Consider the following 20,533-nt stretch of genomic DNA (forward strand, 5'->3'; position numbering starts at 1 on the left):
TAGAATAAACCAAGTATCAAGATTTTCCTCTGCCCCAGTTCAAGGTTCATCCACACATGGGGGAAAGAAGGGAAAGGCCCAGGCAGACGAGAGTAAAAAACTTTATATATTTATAAATGCCAAATAAATACCAGAGGCCACCCAACGCCCCCTCCCAGACAGGGCTGTCTCCCCCAACCCTAGGCTTCTAGGGTCTGAGACATCTTGGCCCCAAGCTACAGCCCAAGAACAGCTGCCAGTCTGGGCTACCAGGGAACTGAGTGGGGATGATCTGTCCAGCCAAGATTCATTCCCCCTTTGTGAGGGGTCCCCATAGCCACAGGCCTGTGTCCCTGTACAGGGCCCTGGGGGGGCCAGACTCAGGGGGAGAAGGTGGTCATCTCGAGTGAGACCCGCTGCCACAGCTCCTTGGTCTGTTTGCTGCGCTTGAGATTCTGCAGGATGTCGTTGAACTGCATCATGCCCATGGGTGTCAGGCAGAAGGCGCTGCGAGCACTGCGGATCGCGTTCACAAAGTCGTCGTAGTCGGCAGGGGTCAGGTGAATCAAGCGGTGGTGGATGTACTGGAAGACGTGGGGAGGATAAGCCACTAAGCACAGAACCAGGCCCCTCGGTCCTGGCGTGCTGGGTGATCTGTTCCCTGCCTGCCCAGGAGGTGTTCCACCCTGCTCCATACTTCCTGGGTTATCACCTGCATGTATGCCTGCTGGCAGCGCTGCACCAGTTGGTGGAAGGCCGGGGCACGCAGGTGGTTGTGGGCATGAGCGGGGCTCAGCCGCTGCAGCGTCTCCATGACGATCTCCTGCAGCACAAACGGGCTCAGCACCCCCTTGGCTGCCCCCACACAGAACTGGTGCACGTAGTTCACTCCTGGGGGGCAGGGGGAGGGGCATGAGACGGGGGTGGCCACCTCTGCCCTAGGGACCCAACTTTAATCTCTCAGCTCTGGCCTGGCAGAGAGCCTCCCTCCACCCCAGGAGCTGAGGTAGCCCCCCGCCCCTCGCGCACGCACACATACCCGACCAAGGCCTCAACTCTGAGCAAGAGCTAGGAAGGAGGTCTGGGATGGGAAGGTGGGGGGAGCAGGTGAGGGCGGACAATGGTCCTGGGGAGGGGAGGTGTTACCCAGCTTTGCTGCCAGCCCCAGCAACCATTTGACATCATCAGTGTAGGGGGGGGAGCGGGAGAAGTTGTTGGGGTGATCATTGTGTGCCCGGCGACCCAGCATCTCCAGTGCCAGCATCCCTGGGAGAAAAAGGGTGGGCACATGGTGAGGGTGCGTCCTCCACCCTCTACCTCAGCCTGGTACCTGAACCCACGGTAAACCAATTAAGAGGCATGGTGGGGAGGGGTCACAGAAGAGCCTCTGGCTGCACGTGGGGGCACAGGAAGGGCCCTCCTCTCACCGACACGGTAGGCGGCGTGCAGGTGATGTAGGCTGTGCGGGTTGACAGGCTGACTGTGAGTCTCCTCCTCGGGTGGTGGAAAACCCCCGCTCACCAGAGGGCTGGGCTGTGTGGGCAGGGCAGGCAGTGAGGCACCCTGGATGGCCGGAAACGTGGAAGCTGGATGGACACTGCTCACTGAGGGTGGGATGAAAGCCACATGAGGAACTCAGAGCCCAGAGGGACAGAGAGGATTCCCTCCCCCACTCCCCTGCCCGGTGTGCCTCCCCTCCATTCACCTGTTCCCTGTCCCCACAACTCACAGGCCACACTGGTGGGCAGTGGGAGCCCTGGCTCTGTGTGGTAGGGATGTACTGTGATGGGTGCCATGGAAGGGACGGGGAAAGACACAGCAGTGGCGGCAAGTGAGGGGGGAGTCACCGAGTAAGGGTACTGAGCCCCCAGGAATGCAGGGTGCACACCCTAGAGGCGGGAAGAAAAAAAGGAAGATTCCAAATTATATTAGGATGTAGCTCTTCCCCGTTCATCCCACAGCTGGGTATCCTGCATTTCTTATCTTAGTTGGGCTGGGTCCCCGACTCCCGCCACCTCACCAGGACTCTTGGACAGCCCTGTTACCCTCCCAGAGTGCCCCACTCCAACCCCCCCGTGAACTCCCAGTGTGCTCCCACATGCCCAATCTCCCAGAACACTGCGTACTCACCTGTGGGTATGCAGAGCTGGGCACAGGGAAGACGGCAGGCCGGGGCATATGAGGCATGGGGTGGGCGGGGTGAGCTGGGTGGGTGAGGTATTGAGGGCTGCAGGGCAGGTGGGGCTGTAGAGCAGTGTAGGGGTGCAGGCCAGGGGAATGACCATGCCCCAGTCCTGGACCCGGATATAAACTGGACCCCACCGAGATGACTGGCACCACTGTGGCTGCTGTCACTGCTGCTGCTGCCGCCGCCGCCACTGTAACCGGCTCAGTCCCTGGGACCCCCCTGCCCTCAGGCAGCCCCCGCCCAGCCTCCCCAGCTGCCCTGATCCCACTGACACTACAGCTTGTAGCCCCTTCACGGGCTGTGGATGAGCCACCTGCTGTTTGCTCATATAGCCAGAACCACTGGTGAGCAACCTCAAACAACACTTCGGGGTATACGCCCCCACCCTTAGCCGCCTCTTCCACTGCCATGCAGGCCTTCTCCAACATCAGGTTATCCTGGAAGGGAGAGGCAAAGAAGGTTAAGGGGGAAGGGCTTTACTCGGGGACAGTTTTTAGATGACATTCCAATGTCTCCCTCAGAGTTGGCTGGTTCCTGGGGAGGCATCTAAGGTCACGGCCAGGGCCCAGAGTCAGTGTCAGAGCAGTGAATGCTTCACACAGTGAACAAATACTTGTTGACCAGCAGAAGTCAAGACCCAGGTTACAGTCCCAGTTCCAAACTAATTTAGCTCCTCCCAGCCAAGTTCCATCATCTCCCCGAGGCCTTCCCTAAGGACTCCATCCTGGTGATCATCTTGGTCCCTAGACTATAGGCCACATTTCCTTACCTATGAAATACGAATCATCCTGTTCTCAGAGTTGTAAGGTAAAGGATGTAATCGATGTGAAAGCACATTACTATGTCAAGTGTCACCATGAGAGGACCAACTGGGTAGTTTGTGAACTCCAGGATATGGGAATAAGGAGCTGGACCCAACCTCCCTGCCCAGATGCCCCAAAGCAGGTCCGCAATTGCCTGTAAAAATACCTGCTCCTTGCACTGCACCAGGGCCCGCTGGATCTCATTGGGGTTCAACGCATGGGCATGAGGCAGGCAGCTTAGGGCTAGTTCCGCCGCTGCCCTCACCATATTGGAGTCTCGTGCCCGTGATGCCCTGTCAGCCAGGGATGCAACCTCAGGGGGTGTCAGGTGCCCATCCCAGCATTCTACCAGTATAGTCAGGGCTGCGCTGCCAATCTCCATTGCCTGGCCTTCAGGAAAAGGAGAGAAAAGCAGAGTGGGGTTAGCACGGGCGACGGGAATGGCATCTCTCCTATCAGGTCAGTAACTCCACAAGGATATGACTTATCACCATCCGTTAATCCCCGTCCCATACCCAAATCAAGATGCTGGATTTACCTGTAATCCAGGAAACGTGGGAAGAATAAGTACGTGAGAGCCAGTTGGGAGAAACAAAGTTGTGCAGGCCAAGGGCATAAAGCCCAATCTCGAAGGCGCAAAGGTGCAGGTTTCGGTGAGGACCCTGGTGGCCCCCCGAGGAGGACGGATGTGTGAAAATGGAAGTGCTGCTGTTGCCCCCCGCCTTGATCAGCACCGTCTTCGCCAGCTCGAAGTAGAAGTGTGCAGCTGCCTCTGACGGCTGATTGGGCACATGGGGGGCATGACTCTCAGGACGGCGGCCCTTGTACCTGAAGGGGCAATGGGGTAGGGACAGGGATTGGGGTTTCTCTGAGGTGGGTGTCCAGGTAGGTTGGAAAAGACCAGGGTAAGCGAGGATGCTGACGGAGACAAGAGTTGGATTACACTAGGGATGTGGCTCTCGGGGTGGGCCAGGTCAGAAGACAAGGGTGTTTCTTCCCACTGACCTGCCAACTTCAACTGTCTTCGCCCGGGCCCCTCCACTGGCACTGGCCCGGCGACTTCCGCTGGAGGACGAGGAGCCAAGGGAGTCTGAGGAAGAGCTGCTAATGCTGTCACTGTCCTGTCCTCGGCCCCAGGAGGTAGGGGCCCAGCCCCCTCGAAGTGGCCTCCGGCTTAAGGTGGGGGAGCTATCCGACGTCGTTTCAGGGGCACTGCTGTCAATGCTGGCCATGCCTAACCCCCCCAAGACAAGACAGTCTCAGAAGTCAGAAGCTCCAGAATTCAGACTCCAACCTTCAGGAATATCCTTCCCTCCATGTCATCCCACGGGTTGTTACCTGTGTGCTTCTTCTTAGGCCGCCCTGGTGAGCCCCAGCCCCGTCCATTGTAGCCTCCACGGCTGCCAAGTGCCAAGCGGCTGGGAACCTTTCCCTCTGGTCTTGGGGTCAAAGCTGCCTCAGATGGGAGACCCTCACAGGGGGAATGTGGGGAACTCTCTACGTAAGGAAGACAGGACATTGGGATGAGCCTGGGAAAGGGGGGACCAACACAGCTCCATACCACACATCCCCCCTGCCCAGTGCCCCCACCTCACCAGGCACATTCTTCTCTGTGAAGCCCTCAGTGGGGCCTGGCCCAGCCCCTGCCACACTCCCTGGCTGAGCAGGCCCTGCAGAGCCTGAGGTCAGAGGTTGCAGGGCCCCTGGAGCAGATGGGCCCCCATGCTTTGAAGGAGACCTCTGGCTGGCTGTGGCCGGGCGGCTAGATGAGTAGAACGAACTCAGTGTCTGTGGTTTATGCGTCTGGCTCTCTCGGTCCAACAGTTTGTCTAAGATCTGAAAGACAGAGAAGCGGTGACTGGACGCCCTTTATCTCCTGACTTCTATTACTTTTCTTTCTCCTTGAAACAGCTTAATACTTCCTCCTCAGGAAGGCTTCCCCAGTTCTAACCACAGGAGAACCTGCTGGAAGACAGGGGCTGGCTTACATATCTTGGTATCCCCTATAACATTTACCACAGGACTAAGTATATTGATATTCAATATATATTGAAATAAATGAATGAATGAACAACTTTATGCCCCGTTTCTCTTCTTCCACCCCAAGCCCAAGCATTCCTATAAGAACCACGGGTCTCTCACGTTCTTTACGAGGTGTTCCCAAGATGCCCCTGGTATCTCCTGTAGGCAGAATAGCCCTTCCATTATACGAGAAACCCCTGAGAAAGGCGATAAAATTTGCTCTCTCTGCCTGTTGAAATCCCAGTACCTCAATCCCTTACCTTTTTGAGTTTGGCCTGGTCGTCTTTGTAAGTGATCATAAGTGCTAGGGCCAGGTCACCCTTCTCCCGACGTGTGCCTTCACACAGCAGGGGATGCTCCGCCTCACTCACTGTTGTCTTCATGCCTGTGAGAAAGAGGCGCCCGTGGGGGCTGTGAGTGGCCGTAACTTGCAAGACAGCCAAGGGTAAACAGGCCAGGGCTCCCCAGCCACCAGCATGTGAAGTAAGGAGTTCTCCTGGTCCAACCCACATTCCCTATGGAAGGTGCCCACTGCCTAATACATCCAGCCTAAGCTCTGGTCTGCTTTTTAAGACAATCATAATTTGGCCTCCTCTATCACCCCAACATATCCATCACTTCAGGGAAGTTGGGCTCCCCACTCTCATGAAGACTTGATTGCCCCTGTGTCTTTATTCACAGTGTTTTGTCCCCCTACCTAGAACTTAACTGATCTTTTAACCCATATTCCATACTCTATCCCCTTCCTAAGGCCTTTCCCTAGAGTCCTGTTTTTCTGTCCTTATAACACCCAACATTCATAGCCCACGTTTTTGCCCTCAATTCTTCAGTCTCGTAGGCACTATGAGTCATGGCACATAAACGTCATGCTGGCTTTCCCCTTACCACAGAGCCCCTTCAGAAGAGGGCTCATGTCTCATGCACTTCAAGGCCTGGACCAGGCTTAGCTCGCAGACGTGCTCAAGACACTGACAGACTCACCCAAGGCAGCAACTGCTGCTTCAAATCCCAGCTCCTCATCCCCAGGCATCTCGTTGTTCCAGTTGCGACTTGGGGGCCGGGAACCCGTGGGAGAAACCACTGGATAAAATTTGGGGTAAGTTGAGCAGACAGAAGTAGCATGGGACAGAATGAAAAGGGAAGAAACCCAAGACACTCATCATTCCAGATCCTTCCATGAAGCTGCCCAATGCTTCTTACACGCGATTCAGAGCCTTGGGCTCTTGGTTTCTCTTTAGAGAAAGCTACCCCTGCCCCAGTTCCCCACTTTCTGTAGTGTCAGGCATCATACCTGGAGTACAGAGAACATCAAAGATGAAACTGGCCAACATGAGAGGCAAAACAGGCCGATAATCACAGAGTGTCCCCTCCCGAAGCTCCTCTGCCCGGCAGCGCACGGTACTCATCTCACTCGGACCCAGAGGAATCTTCTTGAGCAGGGTGGCCACCTCAGACTCCTGATATGCCAGCTTCACCTGAGGGCATAGGGAGGAACTAAGACCTCAATCACCCCAATGGAGATCAAGGTGTGAGTCTCTGAGGAGATGGCGGTGCAAGGTTCAGACAGAACTTCTGACCTCCAAGGCCTTGGTGGAAGCTGGGGGCCGCTGTAGCTCCAAGGCAAACATGCCCACTCGGAAGGCCAGGTTGTGGTGCTCTGGGCGCTCACTTAGCACTGTTAACAGGAAGGCCGCCTTGGTCAGGGTGTTGGTAGCCACCCAGGTCTGACGGCTTGTAGACACCTTGTTCTTCTTGCCCTAAAGAGGGAAGCACAAGGAGGCAGGCAGATGAGTCTGACTCGCCTTGGTGGAGGGAGGAGACTCTAGCCTGGGGTGGGGCGTGGGAGAGGGTTATGGGTAACTGGGGAGGGAGGGGGGCTCTCTCTCACCTTGGCAGGGGGCGGCTCTACCTTGAGGTCAGGTGGGTTGGCTAGCAGGTCCTGGGCAAGCTCCACGGTGAGGCGGGAGGCCTCACTGCTATAGCCGTGCGCATGCAAGGCCTCAGCACAGGCAAATAATATCTGGAAAGAGGACATGGGCACCAAACATGTTGCAGGACACCATACTCACTCATGCAGCAAATATCCCATGAGCACTTGCTATACACTGGGCCCTGTGCTAGTCCTGGGTATACCACAGAGACTCACAGCCCATTAGAGAAACAGACACATAAACACACGAACAGGTGTGAAGCTGGCTACTACTGGGAAAGGTCCAGAGGGGAGCAGATAGGCAGGATACCTCAGTGGGACTTGGGGCAGAGGGGCAGTCTCAGGGAAGACCTCCTAGAGGACATGATCTCTAAGATCTCTGAGGGCTGAAGAAGGAACAGGGGCTAACCAGGTAAGATGAGGGAAGAATATTCCAGACAGAAAGGCCAATCCGTACAAAACTATGGATGTAAGAGAGAGCATGGCAAGCTACGGGAACGGCTCAACTGAGTGTAGTATAACTGACATAGTAGCTAGATGAGGCTGGAGAAGCAGGCAAAGTTCAGAACAAGTGAAGCCTCATAGGTCATGCCAAGGACCTTCATCTTCACCCTAAGGGTAATGGGAAACCACTGAAGAGTTTTAAGCAGCAGAGTGACAAAATTATACACTCCAGGAAGATCAACATGGAGAGAAGAGAATGGACTGCAGGCAGCGAGGCCAGTTAGGAGCCTGCTGCAGGATTCTAACAGTCACACAACAGTCCTGTCACTCGCAACCAGAGGCAGGTGGTCCCTCTCCCAGCTATGGCTAAGAGGCACCCTCAGAGTCCCCTCCAAGCCCCCTCACCTCCATGCGGCTCTCCTGTTCCAGTGGCTTCAGTCCGGCAAACAGGTCGTGTTCCTCCCCAGCCCCGCCCTCAGCCTTCTCTTCCTCGCCCCCAGCGCCATCCTGGGCATTCAGATAATACGCCTGGTAGTCATCCTCCTCCTCTCCAACCGCAGGGGCTGCCTCTTTGGTTTTAGGGAGCCCATTGCCACTCTCATCTGTGGAAGCGAGGTCATCCCGGGTACAGAGCTCCCTGGGCAGTAGGCCAGGGGGGCCAGCAGAGGCTGTGGAAGGCTCAGGCCCTTCTGAGAAGTACACGCCACCATCTTCTTCGTAAGTATCTGGAGGTTCAGGAAGGAAGGTAGAAGGGCCTCGGGAGCCACCAGGGTGAGGGCAGGGTGGTGGGCTCTCCGGGAATCCACCAAAGGTGCTGGCCTCTGCACCCAGGGCCAGGCTGCTATCATCCAGGCTCATCTCAGCCAGATCCGGCTCCAGGGAGCTGTCTTCACTGCTCAGCCGTCGCTTGCTCCCGCTGCCTGCTGAGCCCTTGCCCCCACTGCCAGCCCCCCCCAATGCTTTGGCTTTGCCCCCACCTGGACCCATCTTATGCAGAGCCTTATCTCCCCCCTCGGCCGAGAGGCGGCGGGGACCCCGCTGCGACGAGAGGACCCCCTCACCCAATCCCTTGCGCTTGGCCCCAGGCTCCTTGGGCCGCACAGCTGGCTCGGCAGGAAGAGGGCGGGGCCGCTCCCGGGATTCTTCCAGGCCCCCAGATCGGGAGGCACCTGGCCGAGGGGGCAGGGCTCGGGCCCAGCACAGGGCCAGCTTCCTGTCAGTGGCACTGTAGGTGACACCGGGAAGGGGGTAGGCCTCTTCCCAGTTGAAGTAGCAGGCCTCCACCGCCGGCCGGAAGCCAGGGAAGAGCCGCTCCAGGGTCTTCTTGTGCTGTCCCCGCTTCACGTTCTCAATCACCTTCAGCTGCCACTGGCGCAGCTGCACACACAGCTCCCGGCGCCTGTGGGAACAAAGCAGGGGCCGGGAGGGCTCGTGGGGCCTACACTGCGCTGAGCAGGGACGGGAGGAAACGGGGAGATGGTATTCCCCGGAAGCGGGGCACAGGGAAGGACCCCAGGAAGTGCTTCTTGAGCCAGCCCCATAGACATCGCTCGAATACTCAGGGATTTGGGAAAGTGGGTTATTTAGAGGAGGGATGGAAGAAAGCTTCTCAGGAAAAGGACTCATAGATCACTGGAAAGCCTAATGCTCAGCACCTCCCACTTCCCTAGGACTAGAAAAATGGTACGTGTGTCTATGTACGGGAGATGAGGGCTCGGTCTGTCCAGGGCTGGCCCCATCTCCCGGCGGCGGTGAGCCTTGGGGGAGACTCACCGCTGGGGGCTGAGCGCAGGGTCCAGCACAGCCAGCCTCCACAGTGTGACCATCTCGTCACACATGCTAGCGCACGCGTGGGCCGCCACCTCTGACTGCCCGTTGCTGCGGCCTGTGTGCCCACTGGCGCTGCTGTGTGAGGCTGAGGTGCGCACGCTGTACCACCAGCCTGTTATCTGGAAACAAAGAGGGCTCTGAGATGAACCTAACAACTTAAGAGGAAGACAGAGGAGCCCCACGCAGTGTCCCTGTCAGCAAGAGGGGAGTGCGGTTAAGGGAGGGAGAGGATGCGCCAGCACGGGCCTCCCCGGCTCTGCGGGATTACCTGTTCGTAGGTGAGGCACTGGTCGGTGAGGATTTCCAACAAGGGGGCAGCATTGCTGTCCCTCCGCTTGAACATCTCCCGCACGATGCTAAGCAAGTTCCAGACTCCCTCTGGCTCGCGGCCCCTCAGTGGGCGCAGCAGACATGCCCATTCAGCAGCGGCCGGAGGCTCCGTGGAAGACAGATACATGGAGTTCACATCACTGTGAAAGTCGCAGAGTGGAAAATGATGACCCTAAGATGGGGCTGAATAAAGCAGGTGAAAGAGCAACAGGACTTTGACACAAAAGGGGTCAAAATACAGAGTACAGGGGGAAAAGTATGACCCAGACAAAAATTCTTAATCGCCCTCTGCCTCAGTTTCCCAATCGCTGAAAGGAAGCAAAGTAACTCCTGCTCTACCTAGGGACAGACCACTCTGTGACTACATAAAATTATCATCACCCACTGATTTCACTAGTGACATGTTGTATGCGCCAGGCAGTGTACCGGTGCGGGGCGGGGGGGAGTGGGGGAGGTAGGCATTGCTAAAACAAAGAAACTGTCCATGGCCCGAGGGATGTGCCCCTCCCACCACAGACACAGGCATGAAGAGATCCTGTTTACCTGAACACCACAGGGGAGGGGCCACAGAACTTGTGCAGTGTCTTCTTGATGTTGTCAGTGAGTGTTGATTCATCCAAATACCAAGTACTCTGATCGGAGGCAGAGGGCCCTGCTGTGGGGTCTGGGGGTGACAAGCAGTCAGTCACCCAGAGGTAGGAGCCTGGATTCGCCTTCAGTAAGTGGCGCTCTGCACCCCCAAGCTTGCTTTCTTCCTGCTGCCCTTCTTTCTCACCACTCACCCGGGGCTCCACATACTGTATTGATGGCTGTTGACTGGGAGGAGAGGAGTTCATCCAGGAGACGCTGGGCTGTGGGCAGGATCTGAGGGGGAAAGGGACACAAAGGCAGAAGTGACCCAAGGAGGCCTGGGCCTAACAGGAAGGCCGATGTGCAGCCCTGGACTAGTCAGAGAGGGTGTGTCAACCTCCCTCACCTGCTGAGGGAGCTCACTGATGAGGTACTGAGCAAACTTCTGCAGCTGGTCCCTCTGCAGCCGAGACAGGGACTCTGACACTGGGGCCCGCAGGCAGACTGCAGAAGCCTGAAGGGAACACCGGGAGAAAAGATACAATCTGGGAAAAGGCTTGCCGACATCGGAGCTGGGGACAGAGAGGCAGAGTAGGGGAGGAGAGGGGGCTCACATTGTGGCCAGGCATGCAGCAGAGAAGGGGGGGTGGAGCGGAGAATAGGGCCAGGATAAATTGGGAGGGCCTCACGTTGTGGATGCGGAAGAGACAGAGTGCCACGACGTGGGTGCACCATTTGGCCCCAGCCCCACAGGTGCAGCTGCAGGAAGTGACCCGGCAGCGGTCAAACATCACAGCCACGTTGTAGGCCCCTTTGGGGGGGACCATCTGAGGTGGCACCACTGTAGCACTCAGGTGGAACCCTGGGGAGAAACATCGGTATGGCCAGGGAGAGCCACCAAGACACAGCTCTCTGCCCTTGACCCTGGCCCTGCAGTTCTTCAGACAACCCGCTCCAGCTTCTTGCACTAGTTCCTTAATTCTTAACACAGGGGGTGGGAGGAGCAGGAAGTGCCGATTGGTGAGGGGCCCTTACCAATCTGCAGGGGGTCCTTCACAGCCCTCATGCGGAATAGCTGATCCCCTCGCTGGAACTCATCTGCACTGCCGTTGGCCAGGCAGGAATACAGTCTGGGAGTGAAGAAGAAGACATGGCCACCATGCAGCAAATACCCTTCCACAGAGCCTGTCAGAGACCACCATGCCCCAGGCACTCTCCCCAGTGTCACACCGTGCTGGGGAAAATCCCAGGCACTCCCTGCCCCGGCTGCCTCCTTACCGCAGCCCCAAGTATGGTGCCCTTTGTTCCGTGGGAAGCCCAGCGCACGGTGTGCAACATCAGGACCCCACTCCCCACCGTCAATCCTTTAGCCTCACCGAATATCCTCTTCATTCTCAGGGAAGCTCCAAAAAGCAATTCGGAGTTGGAGCTGCTCAGGCACCGGGGGGTAAACTTTCTCCACCACTTCAAATGGGATATGAAATGCCACCTGTTTTGCTGACAGCTCCACCAGTGGGATCACCAGTCCATCTTTGGAGACAAAGGTTGAGGTAAGGGGAAACAAAAAGGGCCATGATTACTTGGCACCGATGCCAATGCCACATCTTGATGCGCCCCCCACCCCCGCCTTCACTATGAAGAAAAGAGGACATCTGGATGAAAAACCAACGGACCCTCCTGTCAGGATACACTAACCCTGAAGACTCCATCTGGGGAAGGGGAGCTAAACAATCCCTAGCCTACAGCCTGCTAGAAGATACCAGGGATATCCCAGAAACTCCTAGCCAAACAGGTGTCCCAGGATCCTAGCAAGTAATGAGTCTCACCTGGCTTGGCATCTAATTTCCCATATACCTAGCACTTGAGATTCATATTACATTGTGTATATATCTCCCCTGGCATTCGCTTCTCTAATTGCTTCTTTTTTTACTGTCCCTTTCTTTTTTACTATCCCGTTTTTTTTTTTTTTAAACTATCCCTCTAAATGACTCCATGCCTCCGTCTAAGGAGGGAAGATAGGCCAGAGCCCGGAAGAGTTAAGAGAGGGACCTCCAGAAGCAAGAGTCTGCACTTTCTTTGGCACACCTGAGACCTGGCTTCCCACAGTGGATGCCCTGGGGTGTGGGTTGGGGGTGGAGAGGTTACCCCAAGGGAACCTGGCTGCCACTCCTGGACTCGCCTGGAGTAAGATGGAGCTACCATTCAAAGTTTCCCACACTGTTTTAATCAAAAAGCAGTGAAACGCAACAGACTGCATATCTCACCAAATTACTAGTCAGATTAAAAGACATATAGGGGCTTCCCTGGTGGCGCGGTGGCTGAGAGTCCGCCTGCCGATGCAGGGGACATGGGTTTGTGCCCTGGCCTGCGTGTCCGGAGCCTGTGCTCCGCAACGGGAGAGGCCACAACAGTGAGAGGCCCGCGTACCACAAAAACAAAAAAAAAACAAAAAACAACAACAAAAGACATATAGAAAATCATGGTGCTGAAAGGAACCTTTCTAAAAAAAAAGTCAGTCTTCTTATTTTATAAATGAGCAACTGAAAAAGGGTAGGGTTGGCGGGGGAGGGGGGGAATGCTATGCTTTCCTAGATTTTAACCTGTTCATAAAGATACCAATATGCTGAAAACCTTCACCACCATCTTCAGTTACTTCCCTCAAAGTGAGGGAGCTCTAAGCCTACCCACACATGCAAATATGAAAGAAGCAGAGAGCCCATAGAAGACCCATAGTGAAACGACCTATGATGTGTGTGTATGTACAGGGCATATGCTGGCTCTCCAAATGAAGGTAAATATTACCACTCCTAAACAGTGACACATGTAAATTTCTCTCTGTCCCTAAGGGGTGCTGGAAATCTCTCCAGGGCTGTTTGGAAAACAAGACCTTAGAATGTCCAGAATAGAATCACAAATTAAACCCCTCAACTGGTGAAAAAAGTCCACTTCCAATGAAGCTCAAACTGTGCCTTGAGGAAGGCAAGGAAAGAATGTGGTGAGTCCTGAGTCTGCGGGGCTTCTGTTATCACTCTCTTCTCCATCCTCTTTAACAAAAGCAAAATTCTTCACAGCACTCATCAGAAAGACCCAAGGATGAAAGAAACTCAAGTGAAAAGCAAGAAGAGTGTTTCACGAGACTCGAGAGTCAAGTACCCACACTCTTCCCCAGGCCCCAGATGAAGGAAATCTAAGGCTTTAGTACAGTGGTCCCAGGCTTGGCTTCTGACAGATGTTCAATATGGCCAGGAACCAAGTCTCTGATCTAAACCTATGTGACATCCCCTCTCGTAGGCCAGTTAACCTCCACTTTGCTCTGGGTGGAATCCCTTCTTGGTGCAGCGGTGATCAGAGATCATCACCTTGAATCAAGAAGCTCCCAATACACTTTGCAATGGGGTGACACACCTCAAGTGGTCACTTCTTCACAATCCACCCCCTACCCACATTCTTTTCTATTTTCTGGCCTGCTTTAGGCTGAACTCGGTAAGTACTCCCAAGTCAGAGGGAATTCTCCTTTACCCCATCTCTTACGGCAAATGAACGACAGAAAGATCTACTTTCTGTCTTTAATCCTATTCAACCCAGAATTTCCCAGCCATCACCACACACACACACACACACACACACGCAGGTGTGGAGAAGGCAGCCCCAGGAAGACCGGAAAAGCGAGTCCTGAACAGCTCCCGAGCAGGGACAGCTTGGGACAGCTCCCGAGCAGGGACAGCTCTCGAGCAAGGCCGGAGCAGGGCCTGCCCGCTCCACTCCTTCCAGCTCACCCTCACCTCGCATTCTGGTACCTCCACTGCCACCTCCGCCACCGCCGCCAGTGGGGGAATTGGGCCCCGCTGACTGTTTGCGCCATCCCCGCCAGTTCTGGCAGAGGCTCTCGGCCTCGGAGATGAAAGAACAGAGCGAATCCTCCTCAAAGCGGTCCGAATCCTCGAAAGAGAAGCGCTCTCCGTCCTCCCACTCCGCGAACATCAGCTCCATGGGGCCCGCACCCCCCGGGGCCGGGTCCCCCCCCGCGGATCCGGGGCCTGGGCCGCCGGCCGGGGGCTGTGGGGAGGCCCGGGGCCTGAGGGGCGAGCCGGGGCTGGGGGTGGCCGGGGCGCTCAGGGCGGCCGTGCCGGGCGAGGATCTCAGGCCTGGGAGAGACACGGGACGGGGCCTTGCCCAACTGCGAGGTGTGAACGGGGATCGTGGCCAGTCTCCGAGATTCAAGGCCCGGACGAAGCGCTCGGAAGCCGGGGCCTCTTGGCGGCTGTGGTGCCGCCTCCCCCATCAGCTGATCTGAACTTCCGGCCGCGCCGGCCACCACCACTTCCGCCCTCGCGCGCCCAGGAACCCGAGCCGGTACGCGCGGATATAAGGAACCTGTTTAATTGCTACGTTTCCTGCTTTTTTTTCTCGAGCCCACCCCCAGATACCGTAAGAGGAAGCCAACCCCCAAAAGTATACGAAACGACTACAGATCCCAGCAATAACCCGGCGTCCATAATGTCCCGAAGGAATAAGCAGCCGCCACGCATGTCGGGAGTTGTAGGCTGTCAAGAGACAAACACAGGAACCATTGGGTGGTTATTGTCCTAACTCCGGATAGGCCCCGGGGCCGCATCACCTTCTGGGAATTGTAGTTCAGAAGCCTGAATTCCAGAAGACTTTTTAATGGGGTTTAATTGGCGAAGCAACAGGAAAAGGCGGCGTTTGATTTCAGGAGATGGTTGCACTGTTTGTCAGAGGGGCCTTTGAGTCCAGGGGTTCCTAGCCTTTTTTTGTGCCATGGGCCGTTTAACAGCCTGGTGAAGCCCCTAGACCCCCTTCTCAGATTGTTTATAAGTAAACAAAATAAAAGAATTACAAAGGAAACCTTTTATGTTGAAATACAATTATCAAAATATTAATAAAACAAATTTGTAACATAGTACTTCTTTATTTATACATTAAATAAGATCCAGCAGCAAGTGTAATAACTACCATAATATTGAAGTTAGTGATGAATTTAAATATTGAGATACTGTGATTTCATATAGGTATTACTAACAATACTGTGGTTTGTTTCCCACAGCCCTAATTGAAATGCTCAATTTAAGTTGTGGTTAAAGATAAAATTTTTTTCTCATCCATATTCACAGACCTCTTACTGGGAGTCTATTGACTGTAGGTTAAGAACTTCCAAGGCTAGTCCAAAATGCCTAAGCACTGAGCTTCTTCCTAACAGCTTGCAGAACTAGGCAACTACACAGTGCTCCACCAATGGGGGTATGTGGACTATAGAAAGAGGTAACTGTGGGGGGGTCAAGGAGGCACGGCCCCCTCTTTATCTTAATAATTATCCCACTGGAGCTTTAAAACCCCCAATGATCCCTTTGTACATTTAAAGGGATGTATGTGCTGTAAAGTACACAGAAAAGTTAACTCAGTTATGCCTGGAAGGGCAGAGTACACATAAAATGCTATACAATTGTTCTAATATCAGGAGGTCACAAAAGTAAATGCCTTCAGCAGCTAGGCAGATAACTTAATGAGAAGTGAACAGGTGATACACAAGATAATTGCCAATTAAGTCTCAGTCTCATCATTTGGGAGAGTCCTGTGGCCAGATCCCTAGAGAATGGAGACAAACGATAGTCAGCTCTACCTGATTAATCTTTATTTCCATGTGGGAATAAGAAACTATGGTTGCCAGATCTTTTGATTTTTTTAAGAAAAGCTAAAAAGTGGGCTTTTTATGACATTTTTCCTATTTTTGAATGTGGCCAGCTAATTTAAAAACAAAATTTTAACTGTGTGGGCCAAATAAAATTCATCTGCAGTACCTTTGGGTCATCAGTTTGTGAACTTCTGATTATTCCTGCAGCACCCTGCAGGGGTTATGCACAAAATAGGTAGTCGCTAAATACTTACAGATGATGGCAAAAAACTGCATATAGACAGACTCCAACATCCTTAATGAATCCAAAGGCAAGGGCATTAAATGGTATACAGGACTTCAAATGCAGGACAAGACAAAGGTTTTTGTCCTGCACCTGGTGCAAATTAGGGAGCAAAGACCTTCCAGAGTGTAGGGGAGGACACAAGGTTCAACTATGTTGGGAGTACCTAATACACAACAAAAGGCCAAGTTCTCTTCAGAGGATTTTATTTCAACATAAAGCATAATTTCCACCCACATAATGATTCCAAAGGGTAAAAGAAAGTGTTTTGCTTCCTACTCTTCAACAAGAGCATGGCAGTGCAAATATCTCTAAAATGCCTCTGCAGAGTTCTCAGAAGCTACAGTCCAGTCATTGAAAATGCTTCTCCATTTTCAGCTGACATGAGGTTTGTTAGGAAACCTATGTAACAACTTATTCAATTTCTTGGGGGGTAAACTCCCCAACTCTCCCAGGTCCTCCTGGATTGATCTCACTTTTCGGGCTGCCTGAAAACACAGAACAAAAATTAAAATGACAGCTCCAAAGTTGGCCCTGACCTAAGCTAGTTCTCACAACACCCCAAATCACACTAAGGTATTAACCAGCTTGGAGATCTGTGTATTCTTCCCAGTCCCCTTTCATCAAAAGGACTTGGGACCCAAGAATGACTGTATGGTCTGAAGCTACCATGCCAGCTGGCAATTAAGTCTAGGCTGGAAACCAAACAACCTGTCCTTTACTATCTTTAGTTCTACTTCAGACAATAATGTCTACTTGAACAGCAATTTAAACTTTACAAAGTGGTTTTCCCATTCATCTCTTCACTTGACACTCACAAAATTCTGTAAGGTGGATATTAATATTAACCTCATTTTGCACCAAGTAAAGCTAGAACCAGTGACACAAATCGCTCAAGATCACAATGCCTTCAAAACAGTAACCTTTCCCACTTTGGCGTGACTCAAGTAGCTTCCAAAAACTTCCTCGCCCTTTTAGAATGAGAAGGACTTTCTTATCTCCTAGGAAGAGGCAGTAAGAACCATTACTGTATGCCCCCCATTTTCCTCCCAAAAGGGCACCCCAGGAGCCTGCTGTCACCTCAGCCCTCGAAGCACAATCGAAGAAGTCCTGGATCTCTTTTTTGCACGCTTCGTCGCGGAATTCATTCTGCTTCCAGCAAGCCATCATTACTGACATCTCCGTGATACAAGTCGCCTCTGGAGGAGCAGAACGCGGGGACCCTCAGTCACAAGGAGACCCTTACCTTCCGGCCCTCCCACCCAGCAGCCCTCTGCACTCCTCCGACTTCCGCCCTGGGGCCTCCAAGGCTCCGACTGCTCACCGCCCTTCTCCCGGCGCCGTTCCCCGACATGGTTAGCTAGGATGAGGGGTTTGTTGGGCTTCAGTATGGGCTTCCGCGGGTTTCCAAACCTTGCTAACCGACCCCGGAGGCTGGGCGTCGCCATTGCTCACCGAGCTCCCGGCAGGCTCTGCGGCGCCGTGCGTGACCCTGCGTGACCCCTACGAGCTCGACGACAACCTCTCCCACCCCCCACCTCCCCCACCCCCCACTCCCGCCCCAGCATGCACCTTTTTCTTTTCTTGGCGGGGTCGCCTTGATGCCGGGTTCGGATCCCGGCTGGTGCAGACCCGTGTGCAGGTTAGGAGGAGAGTCTTTGGGACTCTTTTGTGAATCTACGCTGACTCTTGTAGGCTCCGGGCTCTGAAGTCTTGGGGCAGTACTGGGCCGGGAACACCCAGGAAAGAGGCCTGATAAATGGACTCTAGTTTCTGGTGGTAAAGTCTGGATTAGAGGGTGACTGACACAGGCAAGGGCAGAGAGAATGGGAGCGAATCAAAATATGAGAGTTTAAGATGCTACGTTGGGAATGATTTTATTTTAATAAACCTTTAAGAACTGTTGGTTTTGATTACCTTTAGAGCCACTCCGAAGCCGCGAAGAAAAATAGGCTCATTTACGCTAACAGCTGCTGCTGCTTAGATATCGTTTGTTCATTTGTAGTGATCTCACTGGATTGGGTGAGGTTTAAGCACTTTCTCGCATTCATCGTTTTACTTAATCCTCTCGCCAATCCTCTGAAGATACTTAGCAGTACCATTCCTATTTATACACTTGGCCCTTAAATTATGATGCCTAGACTTGGTTCTAAGTTACTTTTTTCCCCCAGCCCCATCCCCTCCCCGCCAAGTGACTTTTAGCTGTTTACAAAACTCAGTCCAAAGATGAACCACTCATTCTCAAGGCATTTACACATGAGCTCCAAGAAATGTCTCTGGTAATGGAAGCATAACTTGGACAAGCTTGTAGTTCATAAGATGACTACTATGGAGAAACAATATTTAGTGTGTGCTAATCACTTATCACAGTTGTTTGGAATCTTCCCATTTATCTCTGCATGACTGGTTCATTTTCTTCTATTGAGTCCCAGTTCATGTCAGAGAGGACTTCCCTGACTTCCATCCAAACCACCATCAACCTGTTTTATTTTCTTCAGAGTACCTATCATAGTCTGGATTATCTTGTTCATTTATTGTTTGTTTACAGCCTTACCCCCCAACACCCATTTAAAATGTAAACATCATGAGAGAAGGGACCTTGTCTATCGTGTTCAGTGCTGTATCCCCAAGGCCTAGAGTAGTGCCAATAAATACTTGTTAAATGAACAAATGTTTGAAATATTTTTGCAAGTCTCCAGCTTTACCATCTTCACCCCAGAAATAAAACCAAGCAGAAGACAGTTTAAAAATAAGCCATTTATTATACAAAATTAAACCTGTGATAATCGAAGAAGCAACTCGGGAATAATAAAGGCATCAGCCCCATGCTCCACCCCCACTGCAGCAACACAAATAAAGCTAATTCCTATCAGAACTTCTACCACCAATAACCCCAAGTCTGCTACTGTATACAGAGCAGGCTGGGCCCCAAACCAGAGAAAATCCACATTGCTTGCTTTCTCCACAGAGAAAGTGGAGCCTTTAGTTAGATAGCCATGTGGCTATTCCTGGTTCTGCTTTCCCTTGTGGAAATGTAGCACCTGGTTTTGAATACTTTTATGGTAAGAGGAATAAAGGAGAAAGTCTGGGAAGCACTAACCACAAAGCAGGCATGTGTCTCCAGCCACATTCATAAAAAACTGGCCTACTTTGTATATAAAAGTTCTAAGGTAATGCCAGTGTGAACTGGTGTAATTAGACAGGAGAGGTAGGGATGATTCTACACCTTGCATAAGCATCACCTACCCTTTTCATTACACATAATGAAATCTGAGTCCTAACCTTATTTTGCACTTGGGTAATGATGTATTTTGCACTATATAAACTAGCATCTGCATTTAAATAGATTGCAAGCTTAGAAATCAGAGGCCTGAATTTGGCTTCTTTTGTAAGAGTCCTTACTGTATCAAATTTTAACATAAGTATTTTCGAAGGTCTATCTTTCTTATTCTTTTCTGCAAAAGTCCAAACAGAAAACTTTCCATGCTGTTATGAAGGGCATTTTTAATTAAATAAAATGAAAAAAAGGGAGTTCCCTGGTGGTACAGTGGTTGGGACTCTGTGCTTTCACTACCAAGGGCCCGGGTTCAGTCCCCGGTCCAGGAACTGAGGTCCCACAAGCCACGTGGCACAGCCAAAAAAAAAAAAAAAAAAGGAAAAGAAAAAAGAACCACGCTGGCAGTGAAACCCAGCCTAAATTATAGCTTTGCTTGGCCACATCTTTAGGACCCTAGTTGTTGGAGAATCTCATATATATACAATACATGAGCACCCCATACATATAAATGTTTATTGCTAGGTCTGTTGCAGAATTTCCATTTTGCAGTATATTATATAGTTTCATGTCAGCCAAAAATTGTAAATTCTCTGTAAATCTTCACCCCATTCCAAGCAGGTGCCATTATTTTTTTAAATAAATACTTGATGTTAGCTTTGATCTAGCTCTAAAGAGCTAGATTTCTTAAATTTAAAAACAAGCTGGTGGGCTTCTCTGGTGGCGCAGTGGTTAAGAATCTGCCTGCCAATGCAGGGGACATGGGTTTGATCCCTGGCCCCGGGAAGATCCCACATGCCACGGAGCAGCTAAGCCCGTGCACCACAACTACTAAGCCTGCACTCTAGAGCCCCCGTGCCACAACTACAACTACTGAAGCCAAGCCCGTGCTCTGCAACAAGAGAAGCCACCGCAATAAGAAGCCACCACAATGAGAAGCCCGCTCATCGCAACAAAGAGTAGCCCCCGCTCGCTGCAACTAGAGAATGAAGACCCAACACAGCCAAAAATAAAAAACAAATATGGGCTTCACTGATGGCGCAGTGGTTGAGAGTCCGCCTGCCGATGCAGGCGACACGGGTTTGTGCCCCAGTCCCAGAAGATCCCACATGCCGCGGAGCGGCTGGGCCCGTGAGCCATGGCTGCTGAGCCTGCGCGTCCGGAGCCTGTGCTCCGCAACGGGAGAGGCCACACCAGTGAGAGGACCGCGTACCGCAAAAAAATAAAAAT

At 52.6% G+C, this 20,533-nt stretch overlaps 2 protein-coding genes across 4 annotated transcripts; both read right to left on the reverse strand.

Moving 5' to 3' along the window:
• Positions 1-85: 85 nt before the first annotated feature.
• ZSWIM8 (zinc finger SWIM-type containing 8) lies at positions 86-14,361 on the reverse strand. 3 transcript variants are annotated; one of them, XM_060111840.1, is made up of 26 exons: positions 13,879-14,174; positions 11,473-11,626; positions 11,132-11,226; positions 10,786-10,958; positions 10,503-10,610; positions 10,309-10,390; positions 10,070-10,190; positions 9,465-9,666; positions 9,140-9,315; positions 7,772-8,765; positions 6,881-7,012; positions 6,570-6,749; positions 6,284-6,467; positions 5,974-6,072; positions 5,253-5,377; positions 4,566-4,806; positions 4,309-4,467; positions 3,976-4,204; positions 3,509-3,798; positions 3,137-3,360; positions 2,110-2,604; positions 1,709-1,868; positions 1,407-1,583; positions 1,126-1,245; positions 692-802; positions 86-563 (listed from the first exon to the last, which is right to left on the reverse strand). In XM_060111840.1, the coding sequence occupies exons 1-26, from the start codon at positions 14,084-14,086 to the stop codon at positions 103-105; spliced, it is 5,700 nt and encodes a 1,899-aa protein (XP_059967823.1). In that variant the 5' UTR covers positions 14,087-14,174; the 3' UTR covers positions 86-102. The 3 variants fall into 3 exon arrangements, with proteins under 3 accessions (XP_059967823.1, XP_059967833.1, XP_059967813.1); XM_060111850.1 differs by having other exon boundaries at positions 259-563; positions 692-870; positions 13,879-14,361; XM_060111830.1 differs by having other exon boundaries at positions 259-563; positions 692-870; positions 1,685-1,868; positions 13,879-14,361.
• Positions 14,362-16,218: 1,857 nt separating this feature from the next.
• CHCHD1 (coiled-coil-helix-coiled-coil-helix domain containing 1) lies at positions 16,219-17,500 on the reverse strand. The gene is made up of 3 exons (XM_060091878.1): positions 17,354-17,500; positions 17,110-17,228; positions 16,219-16,517 (listed from the first exon to the last, which is right to left on the reverse strand). The coding sequence occupies exons 1-3, from the start codon at positions 17,475-17,477 to the stop codon at positions 16,404-16,406; spliced, it is 357 nt and encodes a 118-aa protein (XP_059947861.1). The 5' UTR covers positions 17,478-17,500; the 3' UTR covers positions 16,219-16,403.
• Between the last annotated feature and the right edge of the window lie 3,033 nt (positions 17,501-20,533).

The sequence above is a fragment of the Mesoplodon densirostris genome, chromosome 1, assembly GCF_025265405.1.
Source record: "Mesoplodon densirostris isolate mMesDen1 chromosome 1, mMesDen1 primary haplotype, whole genome shotgun sequence".
NCBI classification, from domain to species: domain Eukaryota; kingdom Metazoa; phylum Chordata; class Mammalia; order Artiodactyla; family Ziphiidae; genus Mesoplodon; species Mesoplodon densirostris.